Source organism: Magallana gigas, chromosome 9 (genome assembly GCF_963853765.1).
Source record: "Magallana gigas chromosome 9, xbMagGiga1.1, whole genome shotgun sequence".
Lineage (NCBI taxonomy): Eukaryota > Metazoa > Mollusca > Bivalvia > Ostreida > Ostreidae > Magallana > Magallana gigas.
The window spans coordinates 24,779,928-24,798,127 of NC_088861.1; the positions used below are offsets into that span (position 1 = coordinate 24,779,928).

General features: G+C 30.5%; 1 protein-coding gene across 4 annotated transcripts; it reads right to left on the minus strand.

The window, feature by feature from the left end:
- Nucleotides 1-5,057: 5,057 nt before the first annotated feature.
- LOC105329732 (cell death abnormality protein 1) lies at nucleotides 5,058-12,798 on the minus strand. 4 transcript variants are annotated; one of them, XM_034479038.2, is made up of 7 exons: nucleotides 12,088-12,793; nucleotides 11,859-11,905; nucleotides 10,061-10,195; nucleotides 9,548-9,691; nucleotides 9,079-9,213; nucleotides 7,275-7,409; nucleotides 5,062-7,161 (listed from the first exon to the last, which is right to left on the minus strand). In XM_034479038.2, exons 1-7 carry the CDS (start codon nucleotides 12,150-12,152, stop codon nucleotides 6,842-6,844), a joined length of 981 nt encoding a protein of 326 aa, XP_034334929.2. In that variant the 5' UTR covers nucleotides 12,153-12,793; the 3' UTR covers nucleotides 5,062-6,841. The 4 variants fall into 4 exon arrangements, with proteins under 4 accessions (XP_065926818.1, XP_034334930.2, XP_034334929.2 ...); XM_034479036.2 differs by having other exon boundaries at nucleotides 5,064-7,161; nucleotides 7,275-7,412; nucleotides 12,088-12,702; XM_066070746.1 differs by lacking the exon at nucleotides 9,079-9,213 and having other exon boundaries at nucleotides 5,058-7,161; nucleotides 12,088-12,798.
- Nucleotides 12,799-18,200: the final 5,402 nt, after the last annotated feature.

Genomic DNA, 18,200 nt, shown 5'->3' on the forward strand with positions numbered 1-18,200 from the left:
TGCTCTCGTAGTGGTGAAATATTTTGAGATGTTCTCCGTTTTATAACATCTCGATTTTTTAGTCGCCAGATGACAAGCGTGATAAAAGCTGAAACAAAGATGGATGACAAGACAGAAACAGCAACAATAACTGCCATAGAACTTTTTTCGGCGTTGTGTTGCATCGTGTTGTGTTGCGTCGTGGTTGTGTATAAGTAGCCAGAACTCTGGTTAATATCTAAAATTAGAACAATTAAAATTATAAGTAGGAGATTATTTCTCTTGCTCTGTTAAAATTTTATGGTTAAATAAGAAACTTTTATTAATTTTTTTTTTATATATTGGTAAACTCATTTTATTTGTTTATCCGTTTGAATTTGTGGTTACATACCTGTAGAAACGTAACATCCAGTCATGAAATTGCGGTTTGGTTCGATGCACTGACACGCTTTCTGACAGTCCTTCCCGTAGGTCGGATATCGACATCTGTTCACACATCTGTCACCAAAATATCCATTTTTGCAACCAACTGTTGAGTTGTTTCATTAGTTTATTTCGTAATATTTTTTATTCTATAAATACCCCCCAAAACAACAATTGTTTTCAGAACATTTGATACTGAAACTAAACATTGATACAATTGAATCATCTCAAAATTCACTTCAGCTGATATGCATATACACGTCTGAGTTCTTTCTGTCCTTCCTACAGTTCGTTCTTTGCATTCACAGAGCCCCTGACAATATTTTCCGTAGTTAGGATAGCGACATTGCTATGATATCCGGGTAAACAATCTAAATCCAACAGAAGTTAAAGCAAAGGTTATCTAATCTCGGTCTCAATTAATTTTATATGTTTTATTTTTCAGAAAAAAAATGTTTTCAAATATAATTCAACACAGGTATACTTTTACATACATTGTATTACTCTTAATTAAATACAAATAAATAATTGTAAGCAACCATGTACTACGTATTTCATCCAATATAAAATGTTGTGTTTCAATCTAATATCTTATCATATTGAGTAAGTGTATTATTTGTTGATAAAAATGAAACATTACCTTCATTTTCAAGATTTTTTTCATCCATTACTTTAAAGCAACCAGTCCTTTTTCAAATGAATAATTTTTCTAGTTCAAATAAAATGCATCAAAATCGGTATCATTTTGTTTTATTGTCTAGTTTTGACAATCACGGTGATATTTATTTTGGCAATATATTAGAAAAACTATTGATTTACAAACAACTACTACATTGTAAGGGGCAGAATATGGTATGGGAGGCTTTACCCACAAAAGCTACAAAGAGTTTAATTATATGCTTATAGATACTAAATAATCATGTTATTAAAATTTAGATAATGAAGTACTTATACGATATAGAAATCATAAAGTTAATTTGAAGTCAGGAATAATATCTTCAGTTAATTTTTTACTTGGGTAGCCTTGTAAATTTGAATTCAAAAGGCCAAATACGTCAAACAAAAAAAACTGTTTTTAATTCTGTTCAGTAAAAAAGAAGGCATCTGCCCATGTTTATGACGTTATAACCCATAAAAGCTGCTGGAGAAAAATATCTTGCAAAAACTATTTTTTTTGTTTACTTTTAAAGATATGCATTTGATATTGTAAACATTTTTTTTACTTTTATTTGACTTTTCCCTTTTGAATTGAAAATGATTTTTAGATTCAACAGCAAAATTAAAATATTAATACTGAATTGATAATTTAATGCACAACTTCATATTTAGCCATTTAAATGTATTACATGTTCATGAGTTGATATAACATTATCAATGTATATATCAGAATCAAAAATACATATAACAGCCTTACCTTTTGCGGCAAGTATAGATGAAAAGAAAACAGAACAACAAAATACGTGTGGAATCCATTTTGTAGGAATAGCTATCATCTGTTAACGCTATGGTGTCGTTTTTTTCCTTTTTTAGGAATACAGACCCACACCTATATCCGTCGGAAACTCAAATAACAGAGTTTGGCAATAATTCAAGTTCCTGTTTTTTACTTTATATGGTTCTTGCAAGACTACATTTTAATGTATATTTCCCTTATTTATTTTTACCCTGTGACATTCTGATGTCACGTATATGCACTTACAAACTAAAAAAGTAAACACAACTATTTTATCAATCAAAGCAGCATGTTGCCATGTATCTATCTATCTATCTAATCTATCTATCTATCTATCTATCTATCTATCTATCTATCTATCTATCTATCTATCTATCTATCTATCTATCTATCTATCTTTTAATTCACACGTTCAAAAACTGTCTAATTAAAAATCAACACCTGCTGCCAATGGGTTTAACAGTAATTTGTATAAGAAAACCAGTCTATCGATTTCCCTTTAGCAGAAGTTTATCAGGAAGAGAAATACTCTTGCAATTTTTGGTCGCCGTAATGACTACCTACTGAGAACAAACATTTGTTGGGGTTTGTTTTACTTTTCAAAGAGCTAGCTAGCTAGAAATTCATTGAACAAGAGGCCCAGGGGCCACATTGCCCACCTGAGCAACAATTGCCTTTACACTAATCAAATAAGCATTACAGTATAAAAATCACAATATCTTGACAACTAAGTACAGTAGATGTTTCCATAAAAAAATCTAGCAATTTCTATCCATATATTTTATGGTAAATATCAAGCCCCTTTTGTTGTTGTACCTGTAAGAAGATTTTTCTCTATTCCTATATACCCCCCCCCCCAATTTATGCTTTATGCCCCACTTTTCTTTCGAGAATCATGGTTTGATTAAACTTTAATCTGCACAACCCGTGCTTTCACACAAGTTACTGCCTTTTGGACTAAAAACTTTCCCAGAATATTTTAAAACATTTTCTCTATATATTCCTACGTAAAAATTCAGCCCCCATTATGGCCCCGCCCTACCCCAAGCGTCCATAATTTGAAGAAACTGGAATCTGCATTAGCTGAAGATGCTTCCACTCCAATTTGAGCTTTTCTGGCCTAATAGTTTTTAAGAAGAAGATTTTTAAAGATTTTCTCTATACATTCTTATGTAAAAATCCATCCCCCCATTGTGGCCCCACCCTACCCCCGGAGACCATGTTTTAAATAAACTTGAATCTACACTACCTGACGATGCTTCCATACAAGTTAAAGCTTTTCTGGCCAATTAGTTTTTGAGAGGAAGATTTTTAAAGATTTTCTCTATACATTCTTATGTAAAAATCCATCCCGCCCATTGCCGTCCCACCCTACTTCCAGGGACAATGATTTGAACAAATTTGAATCTACACTACCTGATGATGCTTCCATACAAGTTACTGCTTTTCTGGCCAAACAGTTTTTGAGAAGAAGATTTTTGAAAAATACCAACAATTTTTCAATAATTCTACATTATCTCCCCTTTATAGAGGGTGTGACCCTTCATTTGAACAAACTTTAATCCTTTTCACCCCGTGATGCTTTGGGCCAAGTTTGGTTGAAATCTGCTAAGTAGTTCTGGAGAAGAAGATGAAGATGTGAAAAATTTACAACAACGACAACTGTATATCAGTAAAGAACTCTTACTCTACTCATCGATTCAAAATATACGACGACTAAACGGGTTAGTTGGCAAAGTTTTGATCGTACACATAAATGGACCTAGCTAGTGCATAAATGGAACATTGATTGGCTTCTAACTAGATAACTGGTTTTACCCTTAAATGATTTACAGGGACATTTTAATCGTACGGACTAATAACATTGATTTTTTACTCTGACTTAAAATGTTAATCATGGTTGTCTAAGATATTTCTAACTAGAGCAATGGTTGAACCCTAAAATGATTGCCAGGAACATTCTAATCGTAAGGGCTACTAACATTGATTTTTCACTCGGATTTAAATGTCAATAATGGTGTTTTAGATATTTCGGTCAAGTTCCTTGAGATATTCGACAATGATCTATTTATTATAAATACTAAATTTTGAGATCATGTTCTATTGTGACACAATAAGACAAAGCGGATGGGTTATGTCAAAACTTTAAAATAAAAAATAAATAAAAACGGCGCACAACTTCAATTAGTGGCGGAAAGTACTACAACTTTGTCATTTTCTTGGTAAATACAATTTGCCAAAGTATCTGAATTTTGAACTGCAGGATGATTCTAGCCAGTCACACAGCTATGAAGTTGATTTAATATACTTTGGTTGTATGATTATGGTATTTTCTAATTGTTTAACTAGTCACAATTCCTTATAAATTGTGATTTTTCTTTTTTAACCTAAAATATGTTTTGCATGTTATAAAACTTATCAATTTTATAAAACTCATTAATTGGCTTCAAGAAAAGCGTTGAGTTATATAATATCTGAGTTTTATTTAAATGAACAATGCAATGTAATTTGTTCCACCTAACATCATTATGATAAAGGTATTGAGGACAAGTATAGAGCTTGAAGTACAAGTTTGTAAAAAACAAACAGGACTATAGCTTATAGAATGACATAACATGCAAGTTTAAGATAACAGAAATCTTTTCAATTTGTTTTAATTACAAAATTGATAGAGTACAGGTATTGGATAACAAAAATATCTAACACTATTACGGAGTAAAACTTTTATTACATTAGTAAACTTTGATCTTGATACATACTCTTTGTTTCCTATCTTATTAGTTAAATCCAAAAACGGAAACCACATTTATTTTCACAATAGAACTAGCTACAAACAGGCTTCAGTCGACGAAGTGGTTTCCGTTTGTACATGAATAAATGCAATTCAACATGCTGCACAATCAGGAAAATTGTGCATTCGAGAATTAAATTTCCTTGTAAGAATACTTACAACTTCTAAAAAACTGGAAAATTAAATAAATGAATTTCTAAAATACAATTATAAAAACACTACAGTTAATATGGAAGTATTAAAGGCTTTGTACATATTTACAGCAATTTTTAAATTCCTCACTCATGTATAATAACTAAGTAATCGTGGCGTTTCAGAAAAAAAAACGTTGCCTTTTCAAGTAATATATATATATATATATATATATATATATATATATATATATATATATATATATATATATATATATATATATATATATATATATATATATAATTTAAAGATATTATGTTTTGCTTGTCTACAATTTGCTATATTAGTTATAAACGTCTCCGACAACTATCTTGATTTGACTATAAGAATTTAATAGAAACACTTGATATGCATGTCCATATTGTGATTTATGTATTTATGACATCCTTTTTTTTGGGGGGGGGGGCTAATATAGCCATGAATTTTCAAATACACAAACTTAATTATGACCATTATCAGCCAATATACAATTAATTGGAACCTGACATATTAAGTACAAGCAGTGTCTGAATACGTTACATTAGTGAACATTGCCATTATGGTGAAGTAGTTTTAATAAAAATGTATTTTGATGCACATTTTAAAGACCATGTATATACATTATTGAAAACCGAGGACACAAGGTATCTGAGCAATATTTATAAAAATTATGAATCTATCAATCCTAGAAAATAACATCTGCATCAGAACAAGCTCCGTTCAAAATAACAATATAGTATTGTATAAATATTAAAGCAAGGAATTTGTGCGAGTTTATTTAGATATAAAATCTAATTACCATATTTTAGACTGTATCAATTTATCATATAAAATAGGTATGGACAACTGGATCAATGAAAGCAGTTGCAAGATTATGTAATTAGGTGTATGTGAGAGGGAAATTTTATTGTCCGATTCAGGAAACAGTTGAAACTGAAGGTTAGAGATTCTCGCGTATGCTACGATTGAAAATGTGAAAATTATAGTTCTTGATTTAACGATGTGAGAGTTTTCGTTCTTCCCAATGATTATATGCGTGAAATAACAGGGTTTAGCCATTCTCAATAAAAACTTCTTATTGATTGTTTGACATATTTTCTTTCAATGATAATAATGTCAGAATGCATAATTTCCAATCTGTGAAACTTGTAGTGAAATGTCAAGAAAGAACTTTATATGATATGAGTTGAATTTGGCCCCCATAATTCGCCATTTTTAAAGTGTTTCGGGAACAATAAAATGTTATGTTAATTTTTAGAAGAGTTGATATTAGATTTATTTTTCACCTATTTATTTGATTTATTTGCACTCACTTGCAGTATATGACGTCAGAAGTGATGTTATTTCTATAATTCAATCAAAATCAGTCAAAAATTGACATTTTTTCTTATCTTTTAACGAGCGATATAGAGCGCATGCTTGAACAAGAAAAATTTGTTTGTTAGTTATTAGGTTTGGCTAGTTACATCTCTGAATAAAATATTTTGTTTGTTCAAGCATGCGCTCTATGTTTTCTGAAAGAAAAACTGCATGAGAACAAGCTGTTTTATGCTCAAAATGCAAAATTGGCGGGAAAAGGTTGTCTTTATGATATCATATTTCTAAATTTTAGGCATTTGAATCAAAATGAACCTAATGTAAAAACATCACATATATATCTGTACAAAGAAAACAAAGAATTACAGTAAAATGATGATGTTCATTTTAAGGGGCCATTTTAGTCCTTTAAATATACTGTTCTGTTAACAAAATTACTTCTCAAATCAGAATATTAAACTCTTGCATATCTTGATACATGAACTGGTAAAACGTATAAAGGATACTGATAAAAAAAATAACGGATTGTTTTTTCTTTCTTGAAAAATAATGAGACTTACAAAGATTGATACTCATAACAACTTTTTAAAAAGTGTAAAATGTTACTTTTTTTACCCTCCCTTCTGTACATACAATTAGTGCCTATTACATACATTGGCATCAGAATTTTTACATGGGACATATTCCCGTTGAAACACATTGAAATGTCATTCTGGGTTATTTAGGCTGGTGGAGATTTCTATCGGCGAACTATAGAAATGACTGAGTCTAGCATCGTCATTGAAGCAGTAAGTGTTTGCTGCTCCCAGCGTCGTTGCTTTGTTCGATGTCTGTTGTTCTTGTAATGGAGAAGACGCTCTCATGATTGTCCTATCTGGTCTTTTTAGTCGCCAGATGACAAGTGAGATGATAGCTGACATTAAGACAGAGAACACGACAGATACTGAAACAATGATCGCCATTAAGGGGTTTCCTGTGATTTGTTTCACCATTGATTCATGGGACTCGTCCAACTTCAAGACATTATCTAAAATAAAATAATTTTAACTAAAGAATTTACCTTCACAATATGTTTTTCTTTTCTATGTAAGAAAAGTGACTATTTGGGGTTTGTTTGTCTTGTTAATAAGATATACGTACGTTTGAAAGTGTCACATCCGGTTGTAAAATTGCAAACAGATTCGGCACATTCACATAGTTTTTGACAATCTTTTCCATATGACGGATATTGACAGCTTTGTCTGCATCCTTCGCCAATGTATCCATCAATGCATCCTTCTGAAAAAATACATTGATATAAGTATTAAGGAACAACTACCCTTATTCGTATAGAAAAAATATTAATTTTCCATACGAAATTTGCCAATTTAATAGAAAGGAGTCAAATATCAAATTCATATCATTGCTGAAAATATGTTCATTTGTCTATGAGAAACACTTTACACAGAGACCAAAAATCCCTCCTCAACTTTTCAATTAATATAAATATTCATGAAAAGATTTACTCCATATTAAATGTTGAACATGTTTCCTAGTTTAGTCTTCACATATTCAATTAATAATTTCTTTATTCACTAATACTCTCTTGTAATATAACTCCATGATTAAAATAATCGATTCCACATGGCTATGTTTTTTTTAAATATTTCTTGCAGAATTATTGGAATCATGTAAAAAGTTTTTCTTTTCTTTGCATAGGTTAAACTTATCTTTTTATTTAACTAATAAGCTGAGTATCTTTTAAGAATCATTTTGTAAAATTAGTCATTTCCTGAGAATTTTTGGTTAATATAATGTATTGCCTATAAACAACTGACAATTTACAGATTATCATTTTCGTTTCTATAATGCATCTAGTTCATAGCTCAGATAATTGTCTAATAAATTCTTGTTCATTCTAAGAAGTTTTTGAACAATTATGTTGCATTTCTGCGTTAATAGGATACTTCAAACAAAAATGAAATAAAACCAAATGTATGGATGTAGTTAGATCATATTTAAGGGTGTTCACTGTTAATTACGTTAAGAAAATGTGTAAGAATACCTCCTACGCTTTACAACTACAATGTAAAATATATTGACTAAGAAAAAAGAAAACTGTCAAAAAATCATCAAATAGTATCTTATCTAGGATATGAAAATTTCAGATGGTGTACCTCATACCGGCAGTAGGATATACTCCCGGAAAACTGGATATATAATACCCCTTCCCCCATAGGAAAACTACTACAAAGTACTATTTCCCGCTCATATGGCCTTCTTCCTAACGTTTTTGGTTCAGTTTTTAGAAAGACGTTTATAAAAAGACAGGATTTGTGCATCCCTAGGAACAAGTTATTGCTTTTTAAAAAGATACGAAACTAGAGCATTTTGATGTAAATAATCATAGAGAATTAAGTTGATAAAGTGAGGTTTTGTGTTGTGTCAGAATATTATGTTGTACTGAATGTTTGAAACGAAACTTTGCTGAATTGGTTATTTTCTTATTGAATAGTTGGAAGGCTTCAATCCCTTCATCAAATTTACAATATATAACGCTCTTGTTAGCAAAGACGTTATAACGTTCAGTGAATATTTTAACAAGGCAACTTACACAAACTAATATATAAATTTTGGTTTTTGTCTTTCATTATAATTCGTGATTGATACTAGACACCCTTTACTTCCTTTAAACAAGGGAATACTACATTAAAAAAACGTGTACTATAACTTAAACTTCAAATCATTCTACATAAGGTGTTAAAAAAGTGGTAGTTCAGTTAGTTTAAAAATTAATAAGTTGAATTGTAATGGTTAATCAGGTTAAAGAGGGAACGAAACATTTAAGTTCTTGTCAATGGAGGTAAATTACGCTGAATATAAATAAAAAAAATCAAATCTTATTTTTAAAGTTATGTTCTATTTTGATGAATGATTTCAACTTTACAAAAAAGGAAAACGGTACCGTCTGGTGAAAAACACCCATTAGCGATATCACAAAATCGCTCCTCACACTCGCAGAATCCCTGACAATGGTTTCCGTAATTAGGATAGTTGCATTGTTTTGAACAGTTATGACCTAGATATCCTGAAGGGCACTCTGTCCGTAAAAAGAGGAAACAATTAATTTAATTAATGAACCTCTTTTATAATCCGTTAATTAGCCACAATCAAAAGTTAAACTAAATTTTGATTTTGTATTGATTACCAAGGACTTTTTCTTACATTTTTTAATAAACCTTTACTTTATTCATAATTACTTTCATATAATTTCATAAAAGTGTTTTCTCAACGCTGCGTTAATGCACTTATCCCAAAGTTCATTAGCAAGTCTTTTTGATAAGTGTTTTGCGCAAATCACAATTCAAACTAAAAATTTATCAAAATTGATCTTGATACCGATTTACAGTTTTAAAAAATAAACTCAAGAGTACCGTCAGCTGGTGAAATGCATCCAGTGGCGACATCACACAATTTCTTCTCGCACTCACACAGTCCTTGACAATCTATTCCGTAGTTAGGATAGCGACATCTCTCCTGGCAGTTTTGACCAAGATATCCTTGGGGACAATTTGTCTCTAAAACCAGGAAACAATTATTTTGATTAACCTTAGATAGTTAATTACACTAAAACTTATAAAAATATTGTATCGAAAAACAAAGAAGAGCTTTGCGTTTGTTTAAGTCTTGTTTTGTTTTTGTTTTTTGGTTTTTTTTTTATTTTTGTTCGTTCTTTTTTTTAAATATATTTTTTCATGAATATAAGTATCCATATTTTTTTTTTTAAAGTTTTTTTAACTAAATATATTTTTCTATAGCAGCTATCCTAAAAAAAAGTATGTTGATGGTTTTTTCGTTAATTGCACCAATCATAAGATAATTTAATATCCTTGAAAAAATATTTATTGGTGCGTGTCTAAATTTTACAAAAATAGACTAAAGAGTACTGTCTGGTTCTATGCATCCAGTGGCGATGTCACAGAACTTCTCTTCGCACTTGCACAATTCCTGACAAAATCTTCCGTAATTAGGATAGCGACATTGCTCTGAGCAATTCCAACCCAGATATCCTGGATAGCATTCTGCAATATGAGGAAAACAATAAACAGCACATTTTTAAAATGCGGTGCTCTCTCTCTCTCTCTCTCTCTCTCTCTCTCTCTCTCTCTCTTATTAATAGAATTTATTCATAAAATAAAATTTGACTTGCAATTTTGACTTTTCAACGCGATTTTTTGTAAAATAATTTAATTTAAAGCATATAGAGTTATTGACTAATGTTAAAACAAGACTTCCTGGTAATAATACTTCTTTTGGCGAGACAGTCCATTCAAAAAGATATCTTCGAACTGAACTTGAAGACCACTTTTCCAGTGTCGATTTTAATTCATCTTAATGAATTACAGTAATAAACATATACACTCACAACGTGAAAACCATGCATTCACAGCACATATATAAAAAAGAAAGTTCTAAATTAAAAATTAATTCAATTAGTGGACTTTTTTATGGCATGAATGATTAAACACACTGGATACTTGCTACAAAGGATTAAAGGAAGGAGTCTTTTCTGGTTTTCGACTTATCAAACGTCAATTTGATTAATTGTCCATTAAATCAAGATGAAAGGAAATTAAATAACATATTTTTCTTTCTTATTTACTATCATACAACTTGGCATAGAAATAGTAAATAATGTTTAGAATCTAAGAAGGACTATATTTTAAGCGGAGTATTGACGTAGGAAAATATCAAATGTTTCGCAATTCAGAATTGCTGTAGATTAAAGAGTCTGTTCTAGCATTTTTAAAACAATAACATTATTGTTTGATTTTTTTAACTCATTCAAACTAATGATATGATACTTGGGTTTTAGAATTTGTTTTTAAAATAAGATTTCCCTATCAAAATACTTTTTTATTAGTTTTTTTAAAGCGCTCATTCTATACATTGATTTGTGTGAAACAATCACTAAAATCTGTTTTTCTCTCTTATAAGATTGGCAATATATTAGGTTTTCTGTCAATTTATATCTTTCTATAAAGTCCTTATAATACATAAAAATCAGAAATATTCTAATATTTGAAGCATAAAAAAAATAATCAAAATATTTTCATATTATTTGGTTAAATGATCTGTTTTACTGTGTCAATATTTAATGAATTTCTTATTATAAGAAGAATGTTTCATAACGAGAAGACTCTTTCCCTAAGATGTTTTTTTAATTTACAACAAATAGACCCTTATATATTTAGAAAATAAAATTTCATATACGGGTCAACGATGTAATAATATATAACAGTTCGCAAAAGGAAAATTTTTCTATGGATATCCGTCTAAAAATAAATAAAAATGTTTAGAAAATAAAATTTCATTTACGGGTCAGCGATGTAATAGTAAATATGTATAACAGTTCCAAAAAGGAATATTTTGATACGGTTATCCGTCTAAAAATAAATAAAGATGTATCAATACACAAATAAACTTAAAGTGTTTTTTTGCATTAGAAAAAAACATAGAAACAGTTTATCTGTTGATAAAGTCTATTAATATGGAGACTTTTAAAGAAATCACCATTTTCAATAATATCTTAATCATTTCAAGACTCTTTTTTGGAAAATAGTTTGATTGAAATAAAACTATCCAAAAATATATAAAATAGTTCATTATACAAGGTTTTCAGACCAAAGGTAAATACAAAAGTTTTCAAAAAAGCAAAGATAGGTATTTCAAACCATCCTTTACCTTTGCAGTGCAAATGTTTTTCGTCCCAAATTCTGCAACATTCAGTCCTGTATAAAATATATAAAATCGTGTGTGCCTATTAAGAAATAAACCTACCTATCATTATCTAAACTCTTAAAATCACACTTACATTTAATCAGAAGAGAACTATGATTTGAATTTGTATAATTTTTGTTGAATATAATCTTATAATCTTAAAATATAACTCATGCTACAAGCACATTCTTACCTCTGACAGCAAATATTTATTAAAACAAAACAGAAGAATGCAAGATAGCCACCATACATGTCCATTTATGGTTCGATATTATACAAGGTTTAAGGAACCTTCGTATTTCCTTTTTGTAAGGGCAAGAAGCATCAGAAATATTGATCGAATTATAATTTCCGCAAAACTATATGTAAAATACGATCTGAACTGTAACCCCTTGAATGCCGTTTGAATCGATAGGAAAACAATCATTTTTATATCTGAATGTTTAATTACTTTATTTTTTCCTGGTCCGCCGTATTAAACCTTTTCCTGCTGTTTAAACGTACTTGAATAACAAGTTGGTTTAAATGTCTAATTAAATTAAGTTTTCATAATGTTTTAGATACATATGAAATTAATTTATACATGTGATTGTAGTTAAAAAGTTTAAGTATATGATAATAGCCGGAAACTGTCCTTTCTGTGAGAGAAAGAACTGATCATAGGTCAGAATGAACAATTTGGGCATATATCTGACTTAAAACATTTACTTTTGTTACAAAAATGGACATCAGTTCAATTTTTAGATAATGCTGATTTTTTTAGAGAAGAAAACCATCTGTTTCATAACCTTTCTTTATTGTACGTTAGAATGATGTTGACACAGAATGCAAAAACAATTGATGATAATAAAAAAATGTAGTACATGTATATGTTACAGAACTTTAACTATTGTGATATATTTTACTTTCAATAAACTGGGTCAATAACCGGTATTTTGAGTAAGAGGTCATTGAATATTTGTGGATGTTTTCAATCGAAAAGTGTTTTTACTATTGTTGCAATTTTTTGGTTATAGATATTGGCAAATAAATTCTTTCAAACAGTGTTGCTAAATAGAAAGAAAAATATAGTTATGGAGAAAATATTTCAGCTCAAATTACCTCTAAAAAAAGTTCTACCTAGCAAATTCTCCATTCAATTTAACATCAATCTGAAAATTGATAAAACTAAAACACTTATAGTAAAAAAAACTTATTTTGACTTTTTCTACTGACATTAACATTTCTATGAAATCAATAATTAATACTTTCAGATATACTTATTTTGACTAACAGATTAAAACTTAGCTTTGTGTCAAATTATGTTAATTTTTGGGTCTGGGAGTGGTGGGAGGGGACAGAATTAGAAATCAATGTCAAATTTTCCTTTGTTCTGCCACATGACTATTTCATGTATAGTTTGTTTAGAACACATAAGTAATTAAAAACTAAACAAGAGGCCGATAGGCTTTAACGATCGCCTGAGTAGCATTTAACCCATGCACAACCTTGTCGAGGAGTCTTATAATTATATGCATTTAATTAAGTTTTTTTCTGGAATAGAAAAAAATAGTTCCAAAACTCTAATAAAACAGATTTCCCTTTATTTGTTTACTTTTATGATAGGTTCTATGTGCATATGTTTCGTGGATAAACTAAAATAATGTAGCTATCGGACATGTTTTATCTAAAACAACCTCCAATCCCCCATCCTCAAGGGCAGACAGTCATTCTGCCTGTGGCATATAGGCAAAAGACAAATAAACAGCTTTAAAAGCTATCATGAGTAACTTACTTCTCCTGTTCCAGCTTTTGAACATTCAACCTTCATTGACGATTAATCACCATCTGGCATTTATATACTAAAATCATTTTACATATATCAGCGATTTTAGTTTGCCAATTATTACTTTACTACATGTATTAAGAAGTCTATTTATTTATCTAGAAAGTTAAAAAAAATGTTTTTGCTTCATATGATCATACTACTTCTTTATAATTATATTATATTCAATGATAATTAATAAATATGATCCAGCAAAGAAAAATAACTCCATTATGAAGAAGCAAAGGAAAATAACTTCACTTACTGTTACCCCCCCCCCCCCCGAAATCTCTCCAAATGCTTTCACAATTTCTAAACTTTGATAGACAACTCCATTCTTACTCTTCTCTATATTTGTGAATTAACTTATTTCTTTTATTGAAATTCCTGAGCAGAATAAAATAATAAGACAAATATATACCCCCTCCCAGCTTAAACCCTTGCCTTATATGTAGGGGACAATACTACTCAAGATGACAGCTCAATTTTTGTTATAAATATGCAGACAGTTTTTATTCTGTGTCAGTAGGCGTTTTTAACATTGTATATATTAACACTAAATTACTATTTTGGCCACATCCTGCATTAAGAACCCTACCCTACACACTGTGTTTTGACCCCGCCATAGATTCAAATCCCTACATTGGGTGACATGCAATTTAAAATTTTGATAGTTGGCTTTATTTTGTTTCTTTATATGCAGTCAGTATCAATTCAGTATCAGCTGAAGTTAAGAAGACGAGTTTGTAAACATTAAATGCATTAACACTATATGAATATGTTGGCCTCGCCCAAGAGTCAGATCCCTACCTCGGGGGGCATGAAATTAAAATTTTTGGTAGAGGGCTTCCTTGTTTACAAATCTTGCATTCAGTTTTCCTTACAGGTGTGTGGGAGTAGAGAAATAATTTTTAAACATTTTATGCATTAACACAATAAATACATTTTGACCCCTCTCTAGATTCAAAATCCATACTCCAGGGGATATGAAATTCAAAGTTTTAGTAAAGAACTTCCTAGTAAACATAATTATGAAGTCAGTTATCTTAAATATTTGTGAGAGTAGGTAAGAATGTTTTAAACATCATATGCATTAACACTATATGGCAATATTGCCCCCCTTTCGTAGGTCCTGAACCCCTGATCCAGGAGCCATGAATGTCACAATATAGGTAGAAGAGTTATTAGACATCATAACCATGTATTCAGTTTTATTCCCACATATGTAGGAGTAGAGATGAATATTTTCAAAGATTTAATACATTTTCACTATATGGCTATAATGGCCCCGCCAAAGAGCCTAAAGTGCTGTCTCAGGGGTCGTGGAGATCACAATTTGGGTAGAAAACTTAATGGACACCATACCATATATTTAGTTTATAACAAATATATTTGGGAGTAGAGAAGAAGATTTTCTAAGATTTAATACATTACCATATGGTCATATTGGCCCCATCCTTGAGTCTGAGCCCCTGATCTAAGCGCCATGTATTCTAAACTTTTGGTAGAGGGCGTCATGGACATCGAAACCATGCATTTTTTCCTCTCGTGTGGGAGTAGAGGAAGATTTTCAACAGTGGGACGGACAACTTCGGAATGGACATTTTTCCGGCGTTGCGCACCCCTTTCCATTCACAATATTGACCAAAGTTTAGTACCAAATGGTGGGGTTTTTTATTCTAAATAAATTTATGGAAAAAAAATTGAAACATTTTTAGATAGTTTTTTAGATATTTGAACTTAAAAGTTCCAACCCCATGGGATTTAAGTTTGGAAAAAATACCCCACAGAAAACCCCATGCAAACCCCATGGGGTTTTGCAATAAACCCCATGGGGCAAGAAACCCCATGAAATTATTTATGGGGAAAAAAAACCCACCATTCCCGAAAAAAATCAGATGGGGTTTTTATCCCCATATTTAATGCTTATGTTGGGTTTTTTCCCCCATATTTACTAAAGTAATGATAATGGGGTAAAAAAACCCACAAAATATTAATCTGAAGTGAAGTAATAGAATCTGCTTAATGTCTGATATTAGGCCGATTGCATAGTTGATATACCTTACAAATTTTTACTAGGCAATTTTCAAATAAAGTTGAATTTACTCATCAAATGTATGATGGATCTCTTTGTGACAGAACAGGTTGCAAGTGATTTTAATTTTTGGTTGTTTGAATAAATCTGTAAAATATTTCTATATTAGCTAGTTTATGCTTAAAATTAGCATTTAAAAATCAAGGAAAATATATAGCAGCCCAGGTGAAAACTTAACTAACCTAATGTCAATTGTTGGAAAGTACCTGTTCATGTATTCTTACAAAGTCTACTTATTAATTAATTTCCTAAGTTATCCTAAATTAATTGTGACTTTCACATTGCAATGGCAAGATGTGGTATTTATCAAAATTTTGGTCAGCTAGGACGTATTACATGTAGTCTGTAATGTTGCAATCAAAAATTTTGCTGGCAATGAAGTTTTAAAAGTAAAAATATTTCAACAGCAAAACGATTCGGTAAAAATCACAAACAGCAAAATAAAACTGGACCAGTTAGCCTATTCAATATCAATCTACAACATATATATACTGTCTGGGGTTCTGTGCTCGTCAAGAAGAAGAACTCGTGATATTATGAGTATATAATGAACTACGAGAGCAAGTTTCACACGCAAAAATCTACAATCCCTTATTTTGTACTTACAGCAAATGAATTCTTTGAAGGTGTTGTTTAGTGAACTGATTTTGTACTTACAGCAAATGAATTCTTTGAAGGTGTTGTTTAGTGAACTGATTCACGCCATCGAAAATTAGATTCTCGGAAAATTATTTACACGAGAAACAATTTACAAATGCATGATTCAGTCCAAACACTGTGACTCTTGTTCAAATGTTGCATCGTGTTTGTTTCAGATTGTTTTTTCCAGACTGATAATAACGTAACAGTAAGCGCTTTTAAGACTATGACAGGTGTTGACTAAAATCAGAACATGCAATTGGGGAAGCTAATACACGAAACTGTCTGTTTTGAAGTTATTTCATTTAAAAAAATATATTTTAAAATATTCTAGAAATAGATCAGAACATTGTATAAGGCCGGCGGAACTGCGGTACGTGACGGTTGTTGTCTCAGAAAAAAGATCGTTTTTTTTTACATTAGTGTACAGTTGTATCCTCGACCATATATTGGAGTACAGTACTGCAGTGTAATGGTGAATATATTGTACAACGGCTGCATCAGCGAACAGTGGTCATAAACTCTGTTGTATACACAAGCGCGGGGCGTGGTAAAGATATTTACTTCCGAGGCAAGTGTATGTTGACATTTAACATGGCATTTTAAATTGGGTATATCTTATTGTAGTAACTGCAAACTGTTTGAACTTCTCTGAGAGCTAGCTAGCAACTTAACATTGCTTATTGTTGTGATTACGTAATATTGGTTACGTAATGTAACGTAAATAAAAATATCCAGTTTTAAAATTTAGAATTTATTAAAGTTCAAAATCACAATTCAAGAAACATCATTTTAAAAAGAAATCCAAAGTGAGAGTGTATAATAATTATCAATCCCGCATGTCTCATCTTTGACAACTCCTCCCCTTTTTCTATAAAGGACCAATGAAATAACTCCAAGATGGAACCAAAATTTGGGGAACGCTCAAAGACATAAATTCTCAAAACAGGATACAGGAGGGAATTACTATAATAAATTCAAAGACACGCAAGTCTTAAGATCTGACCATCAATCAGATAAACGAAAATAAACAAATGGCAATAAACAGGGGATCACTGTGAGAAATGGATAAGGGAGAGGAGGGAGATGTCAACATGAGAGATCACAAACAGATGCGGCAATGTATTTCTAAAATGATCAAACAAATTAAATTTCAAACATAAAATACCACTCGGTCTACAAAAGGAAATTAATTCAATATGAATGAAATATATAAAAATGTTGTCTTTATCAATAAAATATACGTATGTATATAACATCCGCCCCGAAAAAAAAATTGACATTCAATTTTAGATATAAAAAAAATTGATAAAGACAATAAAATCATACTGCACAAACATAAAAAAAATAAACATTACTCACCATATAAAAACACAAAACTCAAGTCATGCAAGTAAACATTAAACACAACTGAAAAGATAATGATCATGTCACCCGAAAATTATTTTTATCACTTTCACACTGTACATGATTTGCGCAGTACATGTACTCACACATTCTCCTTACACTGCAATGTCATGGTCATTATCCTAACTTTTAAACTTTTTTTTTTTTCTTTACTTTTTTATTCTTTGCACACAAAAACTACTGAAAAGTTTAACAACTAAATTATATCAATCTTGTCTTGAAAATATTTCAGTCACCATAGAAATGCATAAAATATAACCCTGTCGGAATAACACATCCTTGGTTAGAAACAGCAATAACTATGTCAATTATTCAAGATATCTCAAATACTATAGAATTGCATAAATTATAACCCTGTCGG

Bases quoted from the DNA above. Each gene is read 5' to 3' on its own strand.
- LOC105329732 (XM_034479036.2), bottom strand. From the start codon at position 12,152: ATGGACATGTATGGTGGCTATCTTGCATTCTTCTGTTTTGTTTTAATA. The intron at 11,906-12,087 runs GTAAGAATGTGC...TATTTTATACAG, and splicing joins ATAAATATTTGCTGTCAGAG to GACTGAATGTTGCAGAATTT. The intron at 9,692-10,060 runs GTACTCTTTAGT...TCCTGGTTTTAG, and splicing joins TGGATGCATAGAACCAGACA to AGACAAATTGTCCCCAAGGA.